Source organism: Nomascus leucogenys, chromosome 19, assembly GCF_006542625.1.
Source record: "Nomascus leucogenys isolate Asia chromosome 19, Asia_NLE_v1, whole genome shotgun sequence".
Lineage (NCBI taxonomy): Eukaryota > Metazoa > Chordata > Mammalia > Primates > Hylobatidae > Nomascus > Nomascus leucogenys.
This window is the reverse complement of record NC_044399.1, coordinates 9530386-9546297: the sequence shown is the minus strand read 5'-3', so window position 1 is coordinate 9546297 and position 15912 is coordinate 9530386. Positions and strand designations below refer to the sequence as shown.

The following is a 15912-nucleotide window of genomic DNA, read 5'->3' as shown; positions in this document are numbered from 1 at the left end:
TCCCAGGCCCTTGAGCTCTGGGGTCTCCTCACACAGGTGTGGTGGTCCTTGCGAGTTTTAGATAAGAAAGGCTCCTCTTGGGGACTGCAGTGACCTCTTGCAACCTGTGTGCCCATGGGGGATCTCCTGGGGGGACGGGAAAGTAGCAAGAGCCCATTCCAGGAGCTGGGCAGGTGCAGGTGGACCCGCTGCTTGCTGGGAGGCCGAGGAGCCTCAGCCTGGGAAGGGCACAGACCCAAGGGACCTGGCGGCAGACGTGAGGCTCTTTGGGGTGGCCTGATGGATGCCACTTCCCAAGTTTTCTCACTGAGTCCTGCCCCAGACCTGAAGAACAAGGATCGCCAGAAGGGAGGGGAAGGGGAAAGAAGCCGAGAGCCGACTTTGGTGCCGTTTACCCTCAATCAACATGCAGTCGGGCGGATCCCCTGCCCAAGGTCCACAAAGCACCAGGCTGGAGACAGGGAGGCTCTCAGAAGGCAGACGCCAGGCAGAAGCGGGTGGTGTCTGGAGGATTCCAAGGCAGGCAGTGGTTTCTGCCCAGGACCCTGCTTCCCTCCCCTAACGCCAGGCGAGGGTCAAGATGACCTCCCCACATTCCTGCGCCACACCCTCAGGCAGGTGTGAGAGGTGTGGAGCCATCAGCTCCCCCTACACCTCCCACCCTCAGCTCTGTGTCCCTGGGTCCGCAAGTCCTGATCCAGGCAGAGCGAGGGCTGGGGGTCACCAGGGCCTCGTGTATCTGGCCCTGCTTTCAGGAAGCTTTCCCCCTCTGGGCCTGTTTCTCCATCTGGCCCACGTGGTGCAGTGGGACCAGCCCCTGCCCTGAAGGCGGGCAGCCCTGTGCCCCTGCTGCAGGTCTCTGGGAAGATTGCTCGGGCCTCAGGCTTCCTCAGGGCAGACACGAGGGGCCCACCTGTCACTGTTGTGTTGGGGACAGGTGTGCGGGAGGGGATGCCTGGGAGGCCGTGCGACGCTGCAGGGAGCAGAGAAGTGGCTGAGGTGGTGGGTGTGGGCAGTAATCAGGGGGCAGAGGTCAGAGTCTCTTGTGGGAGGGGTGTGGCCCACGGACACCATCCTGTCGGCCACCAGAGTAAGTGGGTCACTGAACCTCAGCTCTCATGACGAATGACATTCAGGGAAAGCTGAGAGCACCGGCATGGTGTGGGGCTGGGGCTTCTGAGGCCTGCAGGCCTCGGGCACGACGAAGGCTCTGGTCCCACACCTGGCCCTGCTCAGGGGCGCAAGGCCCCGTGCCTGCTCTCCAGTGTTGCCCTTTAAACCCAGAGCAAAGAGAGGGAATGGGGTGGGAGCCTGCCAGCGACATGTGACTCATGTAAACTTCAGGGGCCTGGAATCATCTGGAGGCCAGAGCTGGAAGTAGGGGAAAGGTTGCAGCGTCGCGCCAGCTGTGGGGCTGTGGCCAAGGCCAGTGGGAGAAAGGTGGCCGGTAGCCAGCTGGGCCAGACACCCATAGGCCAGCCCTGGCCTGGCCACCAGCCACCTGGGCCGGCTACACAGACCTGCGGACAGGCCTGGCCAGCTTCTGGTCTCCAGGGCAGGTACAGGCCAGCGTGGGGATGGAGGGCCGTGGAAAGAGGAGGCCCCATGGTGGTGCCTCCCTCTTCCTGCTTGGAAAGGCTCCTCCAGGCCCCAGCCCTTGCTGTCCCAACAGGAGGGCATGCCAGGGTGCGATGGCTGGAGGGGACGAGTTGGCTGGACAGGGGTCTGGTGGCTGTGGAGCCTCCCCATGGGGCCCCTGCTAACCGTCCAGCCCTCCTCTATGAGCCTCCTCGTAGAGGAGAGAGGCAGAGGCAGGAAGGAGGGCAGTGGACTGTGCTCGTCCCTCAGCTAGGCCCGTCCCCTCCAGGCTGCAGCCGGGACCGCAGGTCCCCACCGAGCGCAGGTGCCGGGCGCTCCGCCAGGCTTCTAGGTTGTTTCCAGATTGCTGCTGAGTTTGTTTCAACAGCAGATGCGGAAGCCCGGCTCCTGCCACCGCATCCCAGTGCCCTTCCAAAGCCACCTGCTGCGGACAGAAGCAGTTCCACACACACAGGATTCCAGAACAACCAGAGGCAAGCCCTAGACAGGGAGAGCAGGAGGGGCTGTGGGCGTGGACTTGGCTGGCCGTCGGTAGGTGTTCACCAGGGCAAGGGCGAGGGGGCACTCTCGCCGGGGAGCTGTGCAGGCAGAGGTGGGCAAGGGCAGAGCCGTGTCCATAGGGACCCACTGGGAGCTGCCGTCTCACACAGAGACAGGGTCCTGCCAACTCTGGATGCAGGCAGACCGGAACTGGGGGAAGCCAGGAGAAGGAGACGGAGACAGCTGTTTTCAGGTAGAGAGAGATCCAGGTCATCTTTTCATGAAAAAACCCAGCTTCATTGAGATATAATTCATATACAATGAATTGCACCTACCTAAATTATACCATTTGGTAAGTTTTCACGTCTACACTCCTGAAACTGTCCCCACATCAGATACTGAACATCTCCATCATCACCCTCAAAGGGTTCTTCGAGCCCCACTTTACTCCCTCTCTCCCACCCTGCCCCCATCCCAGGCAGCCTCCCATCTTTCTGTCACCATAGATCAGTTTGCATTTTCTAGAGTTGTAGACGAATGGGTCACGTGGAATGTGTTCTTTTGGTCCGGCTTCTTGAGTTCCGCAGTTATTTTGAGATTCGTGTCTCTGTGTGGTCGTGGTTTGTTCCTCTCCTGCTGAGTGGTATCCATTGTATTCTTCATCTCCTGCGGGAGCCTTGAAAACCAAAAGCCACAATCACATCAACACCCAGCAGCCTGGAAGCTCTGGGAGTGGCAGATCGGGGTTGGAGCTCCTTCGAAGGCTTAATCCTGAGAACTGTCGTTATTTCGCCGTCTGGCGGTTCCCTGGAGAATCCTACTTGTAAGCCCGCCCTCATTTGACCTGCCTGGGAGCTCCCCCAGTAAGAAAAGCCTTTTTCTCAAGGGGATTTGTCAAAAATGATGTGGAAGAAATTGCCTAATTTCATGGCTGAGGAGGCACATGGCCGTTGGAGCAGACACTGGGCTCACCAAAAGGCTTAGGAGGAAAAACTGGGCGGTGAAAAGTGCAGAGGTGCGTTCAGAGGCTCCAACGTGTTCCCGGGCTCCTAGGAGGCCGTGCACGTTCCCAGGCACCCGGGAGGCTGTGCACATTCCTGGGCTGTGCAAGTGCTCAGGAAGGACCTGGGGCAGCTGAGATCTCACTTCTGGGTGACCTTGAAGCTCTGAGCAGCAGGAAGTGCAGGCCAGGGCAGAGATGCCGCTGGTCTGGCTGAGTGTTGAAGGTACCCCCATCACCCCACAGAGCCCTTGGCAAGGACTGGGAAGCTTTGGCGTCGAAGGCCATCTCTATCCAATCATTAGCCACCCACCGCACTGCTGAGTGGAGATTGCAGGGTCCACACACAACACAGAAAGCAGACTCCAGAATTAGTCCAGAGAAGTCACTAACCAAACAAAACTGCAGCCACAAAACCTGGGTAAAGGGAGAATCTGATTTCCACAGTAGCCATATTATGTTACCTAAAACGTCCAGTTATTAACAAAAACTTACCAGACATGCAAATAAACAAAAAATTATGGCCTATGTACAGGGGAGAAATCAACAGAAACTTCCTGAAATATCCCAGAGACTGGATTTATTACACAGAGACGTTAAATCTGTTGTTTAAAATATGCTAAACTAAAGGAAAGCATGTCTAAAGAATTAAAATATGAGGACGATGATCTCACTGCATAGCACCTCTGCGTCTGCAGGCCAGAGCCACCCCACCCTCCAAAAGTTGCCTGTGAACAGCTACCAGATTAGAAATCGGGCTGAGGAGGCACTAAGAGCCCTCTCAAGTCCCAGGGAGCTGGAGTGAAAGCAGCAGTCACCCTGGCCTCCGAGGAGGCGGTGGCTTCAGGCAGAGGGGGCAGTCCTCGGGCACTGTTGAGCTGGGCGCACCCTGCTTTGAGGATGGATCCAAAAGAACAAAAATGACAAACAAAGAGCCCGGAACAGTGGCTCACATTTGTAATCCCAGCCACCAAGAAGGCCAAGGCAGGAGGATTGCTTGAGGCTAAGTTTGAGACCAGCCTGAACAACGTAGTGAGAACCTGTCTCTCCAAAATAATAATTAAAAATAATAATAATAATAATAATAAGCTAGGCTTGACCCTGTAGTCCTAGCTACTTGGGAGGTTGAGGCAGGAGATCTCCTGAGCTCAGGAGTTCATCAAGGCTGCTGTGAGCTATGGCCTCGCCATTGTACTCCAGCCTGGGTGACAGAGCGGAAAAAAAAAGGGGGAGTTGGGTATTGGGTGTGGGATGGAAACTGGAAAGGGCACAGCCTTTGTACACCGTGCAGGGCTCTGGGGACAGTCGAAAGATTGCCACTCTGTCTGCTGCTGTGACAAGTCACTGTCCACAGCCCTGGGGATGACGATCCTGCCTGGTCAGCCCTGTCCTGTCTGCCTGAAGGTGCAGCAGCAGCCTGAGGGCGGGGTTCCCCTCTTCTTTGGTCTCTCCCTCAGGGGATGCTTCCAGAGGGGCTACTGGTCTCAGGAGCAGCCTGGCAGCCTCACCCCCAGCCTGCATGGCCCGCAGGACATTTGCTTTCTCTTATCAAGACCAGCCCTGTGAACAGAGCCAAGTGCTTCATGTGGGCGCCTGGCAACTGAGCCACCCTGCTGGCTGCCACGCTCTCCCTGTGCCCCGTCTGCAGTGACAGGGGAGGGACTCCACCAACCCACACAGGCCCGACGGTGAGAGGTGACAACCTGCTAGCAGCCCTCGTTCGCACTCGGCGCCTCCTCGGCCTCAGGGTCCGCTCTGGCCGCTCCAGGAGCCCTTCAGCCCGCCGCTGAGCTATGAGGGCCCCTCTCTGGGGCTGGCCGAGGCCGGAGCCGGCTCCCTCTGCTCGCGGGGAAGTATGAAAAGACAGGCGCGGGCGGAAGCCAGGGCTGCGCGCGGCGTTAGTGGGCCGGCGCGGGTTCCGGGTGGACGCGGGCCTGCGGGCTCCCGCACTCGGCGCGGCCGGCCGGCGCCTGCTGGGCTTGATTGGAGGCTGGGTCCCGTGCGTGGACCGCCGTTCCCTCTTCACGGGGTCGTTGGCCACGATGGCGGGTCTCCGTCTTTCTTGCTTCCAACTCTTTTCCTCTTGGTTGTCGGGGACGAGCTCCCTCTGGGCTGCCAGAGTGCCCGGGCTAGGTGCTGCAAAGACCCCGGCAAGTGCCAGTAAAAGGTGAAGCAGGCTGGGTTGCGGGGAGGGGTGGGCACTTGGAGAACTTTTCTAACTAAAGGATTGTAAACACACCAATCAGCGTTCTGTGTCTAGCTAAAGGTTTGTAAGTGCACCAATCAGCACTCTGTCAAAACGGACCAATCAGCTCTCTGTAAAATGGACCAATGAGCGCTCTGTAAAATGGACCAATCAGCACTCTGTAAAATGGACCAATCAGCAGGATGTGGGTGGAGCCAAGTAAGGGAATAAAAGCAGGCCACGGGGGGGGGGGGGGGGGGGGGGGGGGGGGGGGCCCAGCGAGGCAACCCGCTGGGGTTCCTTTTGTTTTGCAGTGTGGTGGTCTTGTTCTTTTGCTCTTTGCAATAAGTCTTGCTGCTGCTCACTTTTTGGGTGTGTACTGCCTTTATGAACTGTAACACTAACCATGGAGGTCTGTAGCTTCATTCCTGCAGCCAGCAAGACCAGAAACCCACCGGGAGGAATGAACAACTCTGGACATACCACCCTTAAGAGCTGTGACACTCATCGCAAAGGTCTGCAGTTTCACTCCTGTAGTGAGACCACGAACCCACCCAGAGGAAGAAACTCCCGACATGTCTGAACATGTGAAGAAACAAACTCAGGAGACACCATCTTTAAGAACTGTAACACTCACCGGGAGGGCCCATGGTTTCATTCTTGAAGTCAGCAAGACCAAGAACCCACCAATTCTGGACACAAGAGGATGCAGACATGGAAGGGGGAGGCCCGAGGGAAACCTAGCTGGCCTGGGGTGGGAATTTGGATCCCTGAGCTCATCTTCTTTCGCCACTTTGGTGACATTAGGACCAACCAACCAATGCCACTATATTTCTTAGTCTTCAAAAAAATGTTTGAAGTTCTCATCCACAGAATCACTTAGCTTCCTGCTTTTTACAAGTGGTTGATTAGGAGTATTCAATACAGATATTTTGTGTATCACTATGAACAGTTCACATCATGGACTACTGCTGTTCTCTTTACTAATTGAAATGGTGTCATTAGCACCTTTGAATCTAATCCATTTAGAGAGCCAGTTCAGGAAACGTCAGAACCAGTTTGTCTGAAGCCATTTTTGGAACCACATCTGTGCTAGGTTCTCCGGGGAAACAGAACCAGTATGTTGTATTTATTTACGATGGGGATTGGCTCATACGATTCTAGCGGCCTGGAAGTCCCCTCAAGATCTGCTGTCAGCAAGCTGGAGAACCAGGAAAGCTGGTGGTGTCAGAGTCTGAAGGCCTGAGAACTGGGTGGAGAGTGGGATAGACTAAGGGGCCTTTAGTCTCTGGGTTGGTGTGGTCCCCACAGGTGCCCCTTTCGGGGAGAAGGGTGGAGAGGGGATCTGGAAAGGCCAATAGAAGATACTCAGCACTAAGAGACCTTTGGACTCAGACCAGAACTTACATCATTCATTCATTCAGTTGGTGAAAATGTATTGACCACTGTATCAACCAGGATTGCGACACGAAAACATGGCACATTCAAAAGAGGATAATTCAAGCAGGGCTTCTTTAAGGGACTATTTCCCAAGATGGGAATGGAGGGGAACCTACAGGGCTAGCGTCCTACCCTCCAGCAGGCAGCAGCTAATTCCTGAGGGGATAAGACGTGGTTGCGAGGACATGGAAAGTTCTACAGAGGAGGCACAGTGGGCTTCGGGAACACCCTGCTTGAGACGCCTGTGAGAGGTGGGGAATCAATACCTGACCTCGCTCTCCTTCCATCTCTCCCGAACCCACAGGGGTTGGTGTGGGCCCCACAGGCGAGCCTCCCGGGGACAGGAGTGGAGAGAGGACCTGGAGGGCTAATAGAAGGTATGCACACAAGTATCTACAAGGTACCAGGCATATTTTGAGCATTTGGGATTTGTCAGCAAACAGGTCAGACAAAAAACCTTGTTCTGGTGGAGGGAACATTCTAGCAAAGGAAGGCAAGTGACAAGCAGTAAGTACAATAATCAAGTAAAATAACAGGTTAGAGAGTGATAAATGTGATGGGAAAAAATACAGCAGGTGAAGGAGGCTGGAGAGTAGGGGGTGGCGGGGAACAAAGAGCTGGAGCGGGTGGAGGGCCCACGCAACACTTGTCCTTCACCCTGGAGGGGATCTGTTACATGCCCCAGATTGCTGGTCCCCTAGAAATGTTACTAAGGTGGCCTCTGCATTTTTGCAGGGGTTGTTTTATACCCTTTGACATTCACGTAACCACCTAATGCTGTCTGGGGAAGATGCTACCCCCTGCTCTCCAGGTCTTTCCTGCACTCTCAGCAATGGGATGGGCTGACTGATGCCCCGTGGGCTGGAAAGGTGACCACAGTTGCTGAAGACCAGACCCCCTCACATAGTGAATGCCGGGCTGAGGAATCCAGGAGAGCCCGAGGGGGGACACTGAAGGTGTATCGTTGGCCTTGCCAGCTGCAAGTGAACTGCTTCTGATGAATTTTAATAGGGAGAAAGAAGTATTTGCTGAGAATGGCAATCCTGACACTCAGCCTTCAACTCATCTTGTTATTAACACCATCAATATCCCATGGGGCTCATAAAACGAGTCTTTCTTCTTGGAAACATGACCAAGATTGGGCGAACGTCTCCAACATGACTTTCAGCAACAGAAAACTAAGAGTCAAAGGCGTTTTTTACCCGAATGCCCACAGTTGCTCTCGACATCACGTAACCTCAGCAGGCCTAACTCTGCAGGACCTTCAGCTACGGTGTAATTCGAGGTCAGTGGCCGGAGGACAGATCCCGTCTACATTATGAGTGAAGCAGAGAGCTACTGCAGGGTTCTGAGCAGAGTCCTAATTTGTATTTTAGAAGAATCCTCATGGCTCTTAGATTAGGAATAAAACGAAGGGGCCCAGGGATGGAAATGATGAGTCCAGCTGGGTTACTGCAAAGATCCAGGCCAGAAATCCAGGCACAGTGGCACACACCTGAGTCCCAGACAATTCCACCTACTGGTCCTGCTCTGTGGCCTACTGGTCCAAGTCCATCCCCGACTGATTTCTGGGCTTGTAATGTCTAAAAACACTCCTTGCTGATGTTTTGCAAGTGACTGTTACTTGAAGGCAGTTCCTATGATAAACGAGTTACTTTATCATTACAGAATCATTCACTGAGCATCGGCTATGTAACCAGCATTGGGTTGGGTGCCAGAGATCCAAAGCTGACTAAGACACACAAACCTAATCTCCAGGAAACGAGAGGCTGCGAAGAGGGCCAGCAGGTGTCTGTCAGCACTTGGAGCCGTGAGAGCAGCGAGTGGGTGCTGGGCTGAGGAAGCAGAGGTAATGGCCCTGGGGAGGCCCGGGAAGAGATGAGTTTTGAGGCAAAGGTAAGTCCCAGGAAGCCAGGGGGGTGAAGGAAACCCACGGTGTGAGGAAGGGCTCCCACGGAGAGGATGCGCCGGCCGGGTCCCCAGGCTTCCTGTGTGGAGCTGGACTCTGGAACCACTGAGTGAACGGGAACCCAGGCTGCAGGAGAGTCTCGACTTTCGCCCGAGGGTTACTGTGAAAAGTGCAGATGTCCCAGGAGCCCTAACAGGGAATTTACTTCATTAATCTGATCATGTATCCATTAAAAATATATCTTAGTGTCTATCATATTTAGGCCCTGGATTACCCTGGAATATGTTCAGGACGCCTGTTTTAGAGATTCTGATGATTTAAATATTGGTAAATTTTTTAACTAAATGTTTTCTGTTAGGCTTTTAAACACTAAGCATACTAAGATTTTAGGTATGAAAGCATTTACCTTCAGCTTTAGTGGTTAAATTTTGGTAAGAATTGGAAAATCATTCAGGGACCCCTGACTTAACAATTACGTGGATCATTTCAGGCATCAGTAAGGAAAAGTTAACATGAAGAAAACAACCTAAGTGCACACATTAAGAAATAAGCAGAAAGTGCTAGCAATGAGATGCTTTTCAGCTCTCATGTTTTACTGAGCAATGCAAAGTCAAATTGAAAAACAGGAAATGACATATTACGAAATAGACATATAAAATTTAATCCCTTTGTTTTAAAATACATCTTCAATGATACAATTAAAAATAACACACAAGACAAAATCAATTTCATAAAAAATATAAAAGTTATATGACCCATATCCCATATCTTATCTTAGAAAACCAGCAATTTAGTTCCCATACTTCATTAGAATACTTTAACCCAAGACTGTAACTACCAGTCCATTTACACAAATGACCTAGTCTAGTTCCCTGAACCTAAAGATACCCGTGACTTTGTTATAAAATTACCTATTTTAGTATTTTTATATACTTAAATGTGTACAAAATGTTCCCCTGCCACAGTAACGTATTCTTATGAATTCATAAATGTTTTCTAGAATTGTTAACATACCAGATAATCAAAGCACGAAGGCTCTGATGCGTGATAAAATAATCATTTCTCAAAACAGGAAGATGAGAACTGCATTTCGAGTTGTATCACTTGGTACGCAATACTTGCAATCTGTGTGCTGTAATTACAGTGTTTCTTCACTCTAAGTGCATCTGACTGATACTAGCATAACAAAAGACATGATTGCAGTAGTGTTTTTCTTTTACTTCATTTGTTAAACAGTGCAGAAATCCAAGTAACAACATTCTCAACAGCAAACAGAATCTCTGTCATTTGAGAAGGTTTTGCTCTGCTACAGAATGACTGTGTTTGGAAAAACAGAGAAAAAGGTTTTTAGTGAGTTCCACTAAGCACAGTATTCTATCTGCTTGGTATACACGATCAAAAATAACTTAACCTTTGTCTAGGGAAAGTCTTTAAGGTAGCTCTTACTGCGTATCTTCACTATATGTACACAGACACCATATTTATATATTATATATTTATATAAGACATGTATGTACACATTTACAGACCTTCAAAAATATATTGCACTTATATACAATGCAGCTTTATCTTAACTGATTTCATACTGTAACCCATTAAAATTCTTCATGAGAAAGGCAGTTGATATGTCCGAGAAAGTGGCAAAGGAAGATTTCAGTAACATGCCCTGTTTAGTAAACATCTGCTGGAGAGTGAGAGGGTAGGGGAGAGCGGGCTCACCCCTGTACTCTTCAGGTGCGCTCCCGCTAACGTGAGGCAGTGGAGTTGTACTGAATTCAGGCAAGGGCACGACATCCTTAAAGCCAAGCCTTTTCTGACTTCTGCTAGCGAGCAGGCCCATGACATTGTAGGCACAAGGCAGATATCCCAGTATTTTGATAAGTAACGTAGCAGATGTCCTAAAGCTTCCCAGAGACTCTGTTAACTCTTGGAATAAAGTTTTCACTTTAAATCCTGTATATATCAGGAAATTCAAACATAATGGTATATGGATTTCTCTTTCATCTGAAAATGCCAATGCAATAGATTAAATGCTACCACCAAGCCAGATGCAGCCCCGCCTCCAACCTGCAAGGAACCCCTTCCCTCGACATAGACCTGTGCTGGCGACATGGCTGACTGGGGTTACCTGCACTTGCCAAACCATAAGATCTAGAAACACCTGCACTGAACTCCTGGGGAGCTGTGGCCCGCAGGCCTTTAGATCTCAGTCAGGGTGAGCTTGTAAGACCCCCCGGCTTCTTCAATCTGCAGCTGGAAGGTGTCCTCATTGGAGTAATGCTTCACAATGTTGTCGTCCATGTTCACCAGGATCCTAGATCGGGAGGGACAAGAAAAACCAACTTCACTGCCACTTGGTTCTGGAGTCAGGTCTAGATTTAACTGTTAGCTCTCCCACTTACTAGTTGCGGCATGTGAGGCAAATTATTTAAATCTCCTTAAGCCTCAACTTCCTCCTTTATAAAATGGGGATAATAATAGTACCTATCTTATAGGATTGTTGAGAGAATTGAGTTAGGAGGAAATCAGGTGATATATTTATATCACAGCATTTGGAAAATGAAATATACTAGCTTATTTATGATTCTTCTTTCCAGCATGTATTTAATAGTAGTCACTTGGTAAATGGTACTTGGCTCATACCTGTGATCCCAGCACTTTGGGACTCTGAGGCAGGAGAATCACTTGAGCCCAAGAGTTTGAGACCAGCCTGGATAATACAGCAAGATCCCATTTCTACAGAAATTTTTTTTTTTTTTTGAGACAGAGTCTCGCTCTGTCGCCCAGGCTGGAGTGCAGTGGCGCAATCTTGGCTCACTGCAAGCTCCGCCTCCCGGGTTCACGCCATTCTCCTGCCTCAGCCTCTCCAAGTAGCTGGGACTACAGGCGCCCACCACCACGCCCGGCTAATTTTTTGTATTTTTTAGTAGAGATGGGGTTTCACCGTGTTAGCCAAGACGGTCTCGATCTCCTGACCTCGTGATCCACCCGCCTCGGCCTCCCAAAGTGCTGGGATTACAAGCGTGAGCCACCGCGCCCGGCCTCTACAGAAAAATTTTAAAAACTAGCTGGACATGGTGGTACATGCCTGTAGTCCCTGCTACTTGGGAAGCTGAGGTGAGAGGACGGCCTGAGCCCAGGAGTTCAAGGGTACAGTAAGCTCTGATTGTACCACTGTACTCTAGCCTGGGTGATAGAGTGAAACCATCTCTAAACGAATAAAGCAAAAGCACATCAATAACATTAACTTACATGATGTGAAGTCACAGCCCCCTGACAAATTACACACTCCAGCAAGTGAGCCTCAAAGTTTAAATGAACTACTATTATCAAACAAAAATAAAGAATACAAAAAGAAAATAAACAAAAATAAATTAACTACTAAGTCCAACTCTTTCCACTAGAACCATCTAGAAATTTCCCATTAGAATTTGTTTTAAAACTAAGCCAAAAAATTCGTATGCTAGTCACTGCTTATCCATGCCAAACATCATAGGCAAAAAACCACTAAAAAGACTAATTTCTGGACAAAGCAGCAATGTGATATAACTTGGAAATAGGATCCTGGGCAGGAGGGTAGAGCAGGGCATGGGCTGCAGAGGCAGGGGATATCAACCACAGCCCCGAAGAGCCTCTTGAACTCTGAGCCTCAGCCACCTGTCTATAAACTATGAACAAGCCCTAAGACCAGCTCAGAAAGAAGACGTGAAGACCAAGTGCAGCACCGTGGGACGTGCCCAACCCAGTGCCTGGCTCCAACAGGCTCGACACACGGAGGTGCTGCCCTGGCCATCCTCAGTGGCGCTGGCCACACACCCTGGAGTGTGGAGCCATGGCACTGCTGCCAGGCATGAGGGCAAAGAAGGTGAGTTGGAGAAATAATACACAAAGATCTCCTCAAGGCAGATCAATTTTATCTCAGTAATTTCGTATATAATTTAGAAAAGCCACATTCTAGCACCCAGGTTTCTTTGGCTGCTTCTGGACTGGGCACAATGCACACGCGTCACACTGGCACAGGGTGTGTGTCACTGGCACAGGGGGGTGTCACTAGTGTGCATGGTGTGTTACACTGGTGCTGGGGGGTGTCAACAGCACTGGGGGTTGCGTCACACTAGCACTGCGGGGGGCATCAGCACTTTCCGAGGTACACAGGACACAGTGGCTGCTTACCCCTTTTTACACTTCTTGAATATTTTCCCAATCTTGTCATGGGGAACATCGTATTTGTCTGAGATCTAAAAGAGGAAAGAAAAATAATTACAAAACCCTGTATCAAGGCTTTAGAAACCAAACAACAAATATATATATATATATATATATATATGCATAGTCACTCGACTTTTTGTTTTTCAAAAACGCAGACACAAAGACATGGAAAAGCCCCAGCTTGTGTGCTGGGGGCCTCCACCTCTCCTCAGCCCGGCTGCCCCTCACTGTAATGAGCTTCTGGGGAGCTGTGGCTGTCTTCCTTTTGGGACACAGAGGCTATTTTTAGTATTTTTAAAGAGAGTGGGTGAATTGCTCCAAGGACAAACAGCTGATTCACTCTAGATCAAACGTTACACTTGTCATCCAGACCATCCTCAGGTTGACATCACTAGCTTCACCTCAAGCCACAGAGCAAAGCTCAAGGTGGCGCTGAGAAACGGAGCCTCAGGTGGCGAACCTGCAGATCCCACCAACCTTCCAAACACACGTGTTTCAGACCAGACCCCAGCTCCGAGTTCTCACCACACAAACCCTTTTTCTTTTCTGTACCAGTGGATGATAATACTTTGTGTTCTGACATATAAGACCTGTTATGAGTTCCTTGTAAGCCATGAAGAGTTATGCTGGCCCAGTAATTCTGCATCCTCTTCACTCTCCTCTTTCCCTGTAATCAGAATTTGCATTTTTTTTTTTTTTTTTTTTTGAGATGGGGTCTTACTATGCCAGGCTGGAGTGCAGTGGCGGGATCTCAGCTCACTACAACCTCCACCTCCCTGGATCAAGTGATTCTCCTGCGTCAGCCTCCCAAGTAGCTGGGATTACAGGTGCCTGCCACCAAGCCTGGCTAATTTTTTGTATTTTTAGTAGAGACAGGGTGTCTCCATGTTGGCTAGGCTGGTCTCGAACTCCTGACCTCAGGTGATCCTTCTGCCTCTGCCTCCCAAAGTGCTGGGATTACAGGTGTGAGCTACCACACCTGGCCAGTTTGCATGATTCTTAAGACATGATGAAGGGTCATCAAAAGGCAAGAAGAGAGAAACCCAGGGGACATCCCAGGAGGCAGGAAGCGACAGTGGGAACGGCGCTGCCTGTGCTGTGGGCAGGCAGGGATGCACTGAGTGACACCCGTGGACTTGAGGCACCTGGCTGAGAGACCGCACAGCAGCTTCCCAAACCCACGCCCCATCTCCCTGCTTTATTAATCTTCATTGCACTCATCAGTACCTGAAAAATGACCTCAACTTCTTTGCTTATTTTGGTGTCTGTGTCTTCCTAACTAGAAAATAAACTCCATTCAGCACTGTGTCACTGACACTCATAACTCCAGTGCCCGCCACAGCGCCTGGCATGAAGCAAGCCCTTTATCAAGATGTGTTAAATGAATTCAACACACTACAGTCATCAGAGGGAGCTGGGGTAGATGCTTTTGGCCCAATTATGGACACACTTTGAGCTTAAAGGTCTCTATGGTCTCTAGGAGACAGGCTGGTCAATATCTGCACTCAGTGCTGATGACATGCGTTTTTCCAGGGCACAGCTGGATCGGGAAATTAACACAGCAGCCTTCCATGTTTCCTCTCTTACTGATATCCCCACAGGGAGCATGGGGTCAGTTTATTCCAGCCTCATGCTGAGATCCTTGTAAGACGGACTTACGGCCATCACTGGTTACATGTCTGCTTTCTCTGCAATAGGCTGTAGTGAGGTCTTGATACAAGTTCGGTAATTTCCTAGGATTGGGAGTTTTAAAGGTAGACTGAGGAGCCACTGTTTTTATGTATGAAGTTTTTAAGATGGTACTTGATTAAAAATCAATTTTGTTAGCTTCTAAGTGGTTTGCTAAATGGCAATCTCCCTTTAACCACGTATATAAAAATTAAACTATTTCATAGGCCATCACAGATGCATTCACTTCAGTGGAACAGGTATGACTGAGTGACTATGTGAGTTAAGACCCCTGGGTGAGGATAAAATGTGGGACGCATGACGACTCGAGAAAGGTGTCAGGGATTCTAGAAGGTCTGACGAATGATTTGGATCAACTGATAAAGTGTTTCAATGAAATCCTATGTACTTGTCCTTTCATTTTGTACAGGGGATTACAGAGTTGATCCTACTTACAGCTTCCATCAAGCCCTTCAAAGATGGGGTTTTGAGCATCAGGGCATCAAAGACTTCTTCTGACTCCTTTCGAACGTAGAGCAGCACTAATCAATCCCCAACCAGTAATAAGGATGGGAAAAGAAAGAAAAAAAAGGATACAGTTCACATGAGCAAAAGAGGAAAACAGACCATGGTACCAGCTAAAATAAAAACCACATTCACATCAAGGATGACAAGCATCGGCCAATATCAATTCTGTCTTAAGGAACACAGGTTTCGGCTTCTCTGAACTTTGCTCTAAGTCCTAGCTCAAGCTAGATGTCAGTCTGATGGAAGAATTCCCAAGCAAGTGAAACTGGAAAAAATGTGCTTGAACCATTTATGCTTTTGATAGATTCTGAACTCACTTCTGATTTAAAACTCCCACTAAGAAATGGAAACCAACACACCTCTCTTTGGTTCTTCTATCCGGGCCAGCTTGGTAGAAGGAGGGACAGCAAAGTCATCTTCTGTGCCATACGGCCCCCTTTTCAAGACAGAGCTGCAGTGATCCAAAATATGCCGTTAGTGATTCAACTTAACCAGCTGCATCAACATAAGGTGTTTTAGAGCCTATCATGGAACTCGATTTAAAATGACTTTCATTCTTTATCTGGTCCAGATTCCTTATTTGTGGATGAAAAATCAGGCTGAAGGAAGATCCTGACTCCAGGGCTCATGGATATTTACAGGCAGACATGGGACCACACTCAGGTTCCCTGCAGGTATCTGCATTCTCATTAGATAAAGCTGCCTTCTTGAAGATGAGGCGCTTTGGGTTTTTTTTTTGTGAGACAGGGTCTCATTCTGTTGCTCAGGCTGGAGTGCAGTGGTGCAATCATGGATCACGGCTCACTGCAGCCTCAACCACCCAGGCCCAAGCAATCCTTCCACCTCAGCCTCCCAAGTGGTGCACACCACCATGCCCAACTAATTTTTTTATTT

General features: G+C 49.8%; 1 protein-coding gene across 2 annotated transcripts in view; it reads right to left on the bottom strand.

The window, feature by feature from the left end:
* Positions 1 to 9250: 9250 nt before the first annotated feature.
* Positions 9251 to 15912, bottom strand: part of GRHL1 (grainyhead like transcription factor 1) — a 51610-nt gene continuing 44948 nt past the window's right edge. For both annotated transcript variants that reach the window (XM_012497517.1, XM_003272722.3), the window contains exons 13-16: positions 15378 to 15469; positions 14947 to 15032; positions 12787 to 12851; positions 9251 to 10927 (exon numbers count right to left, since the gene is read on the bottom strand). In XM_012497517.1, the coding sequence (XP_012352971.1) occupies positions 10813 to 10927; positions 12787 to 12851; positions 14947 to 15032; positions 15378 to 15469 (358 nt within the window). In that variant the 3' untranslated portion in view covers positions 9251 to 10812. The remainder of the gene's footprint in view (positions 10928 to 12786; positions 12852 to 14946; positions 15033 to 15377; positions 15470 to 15912) is intronic.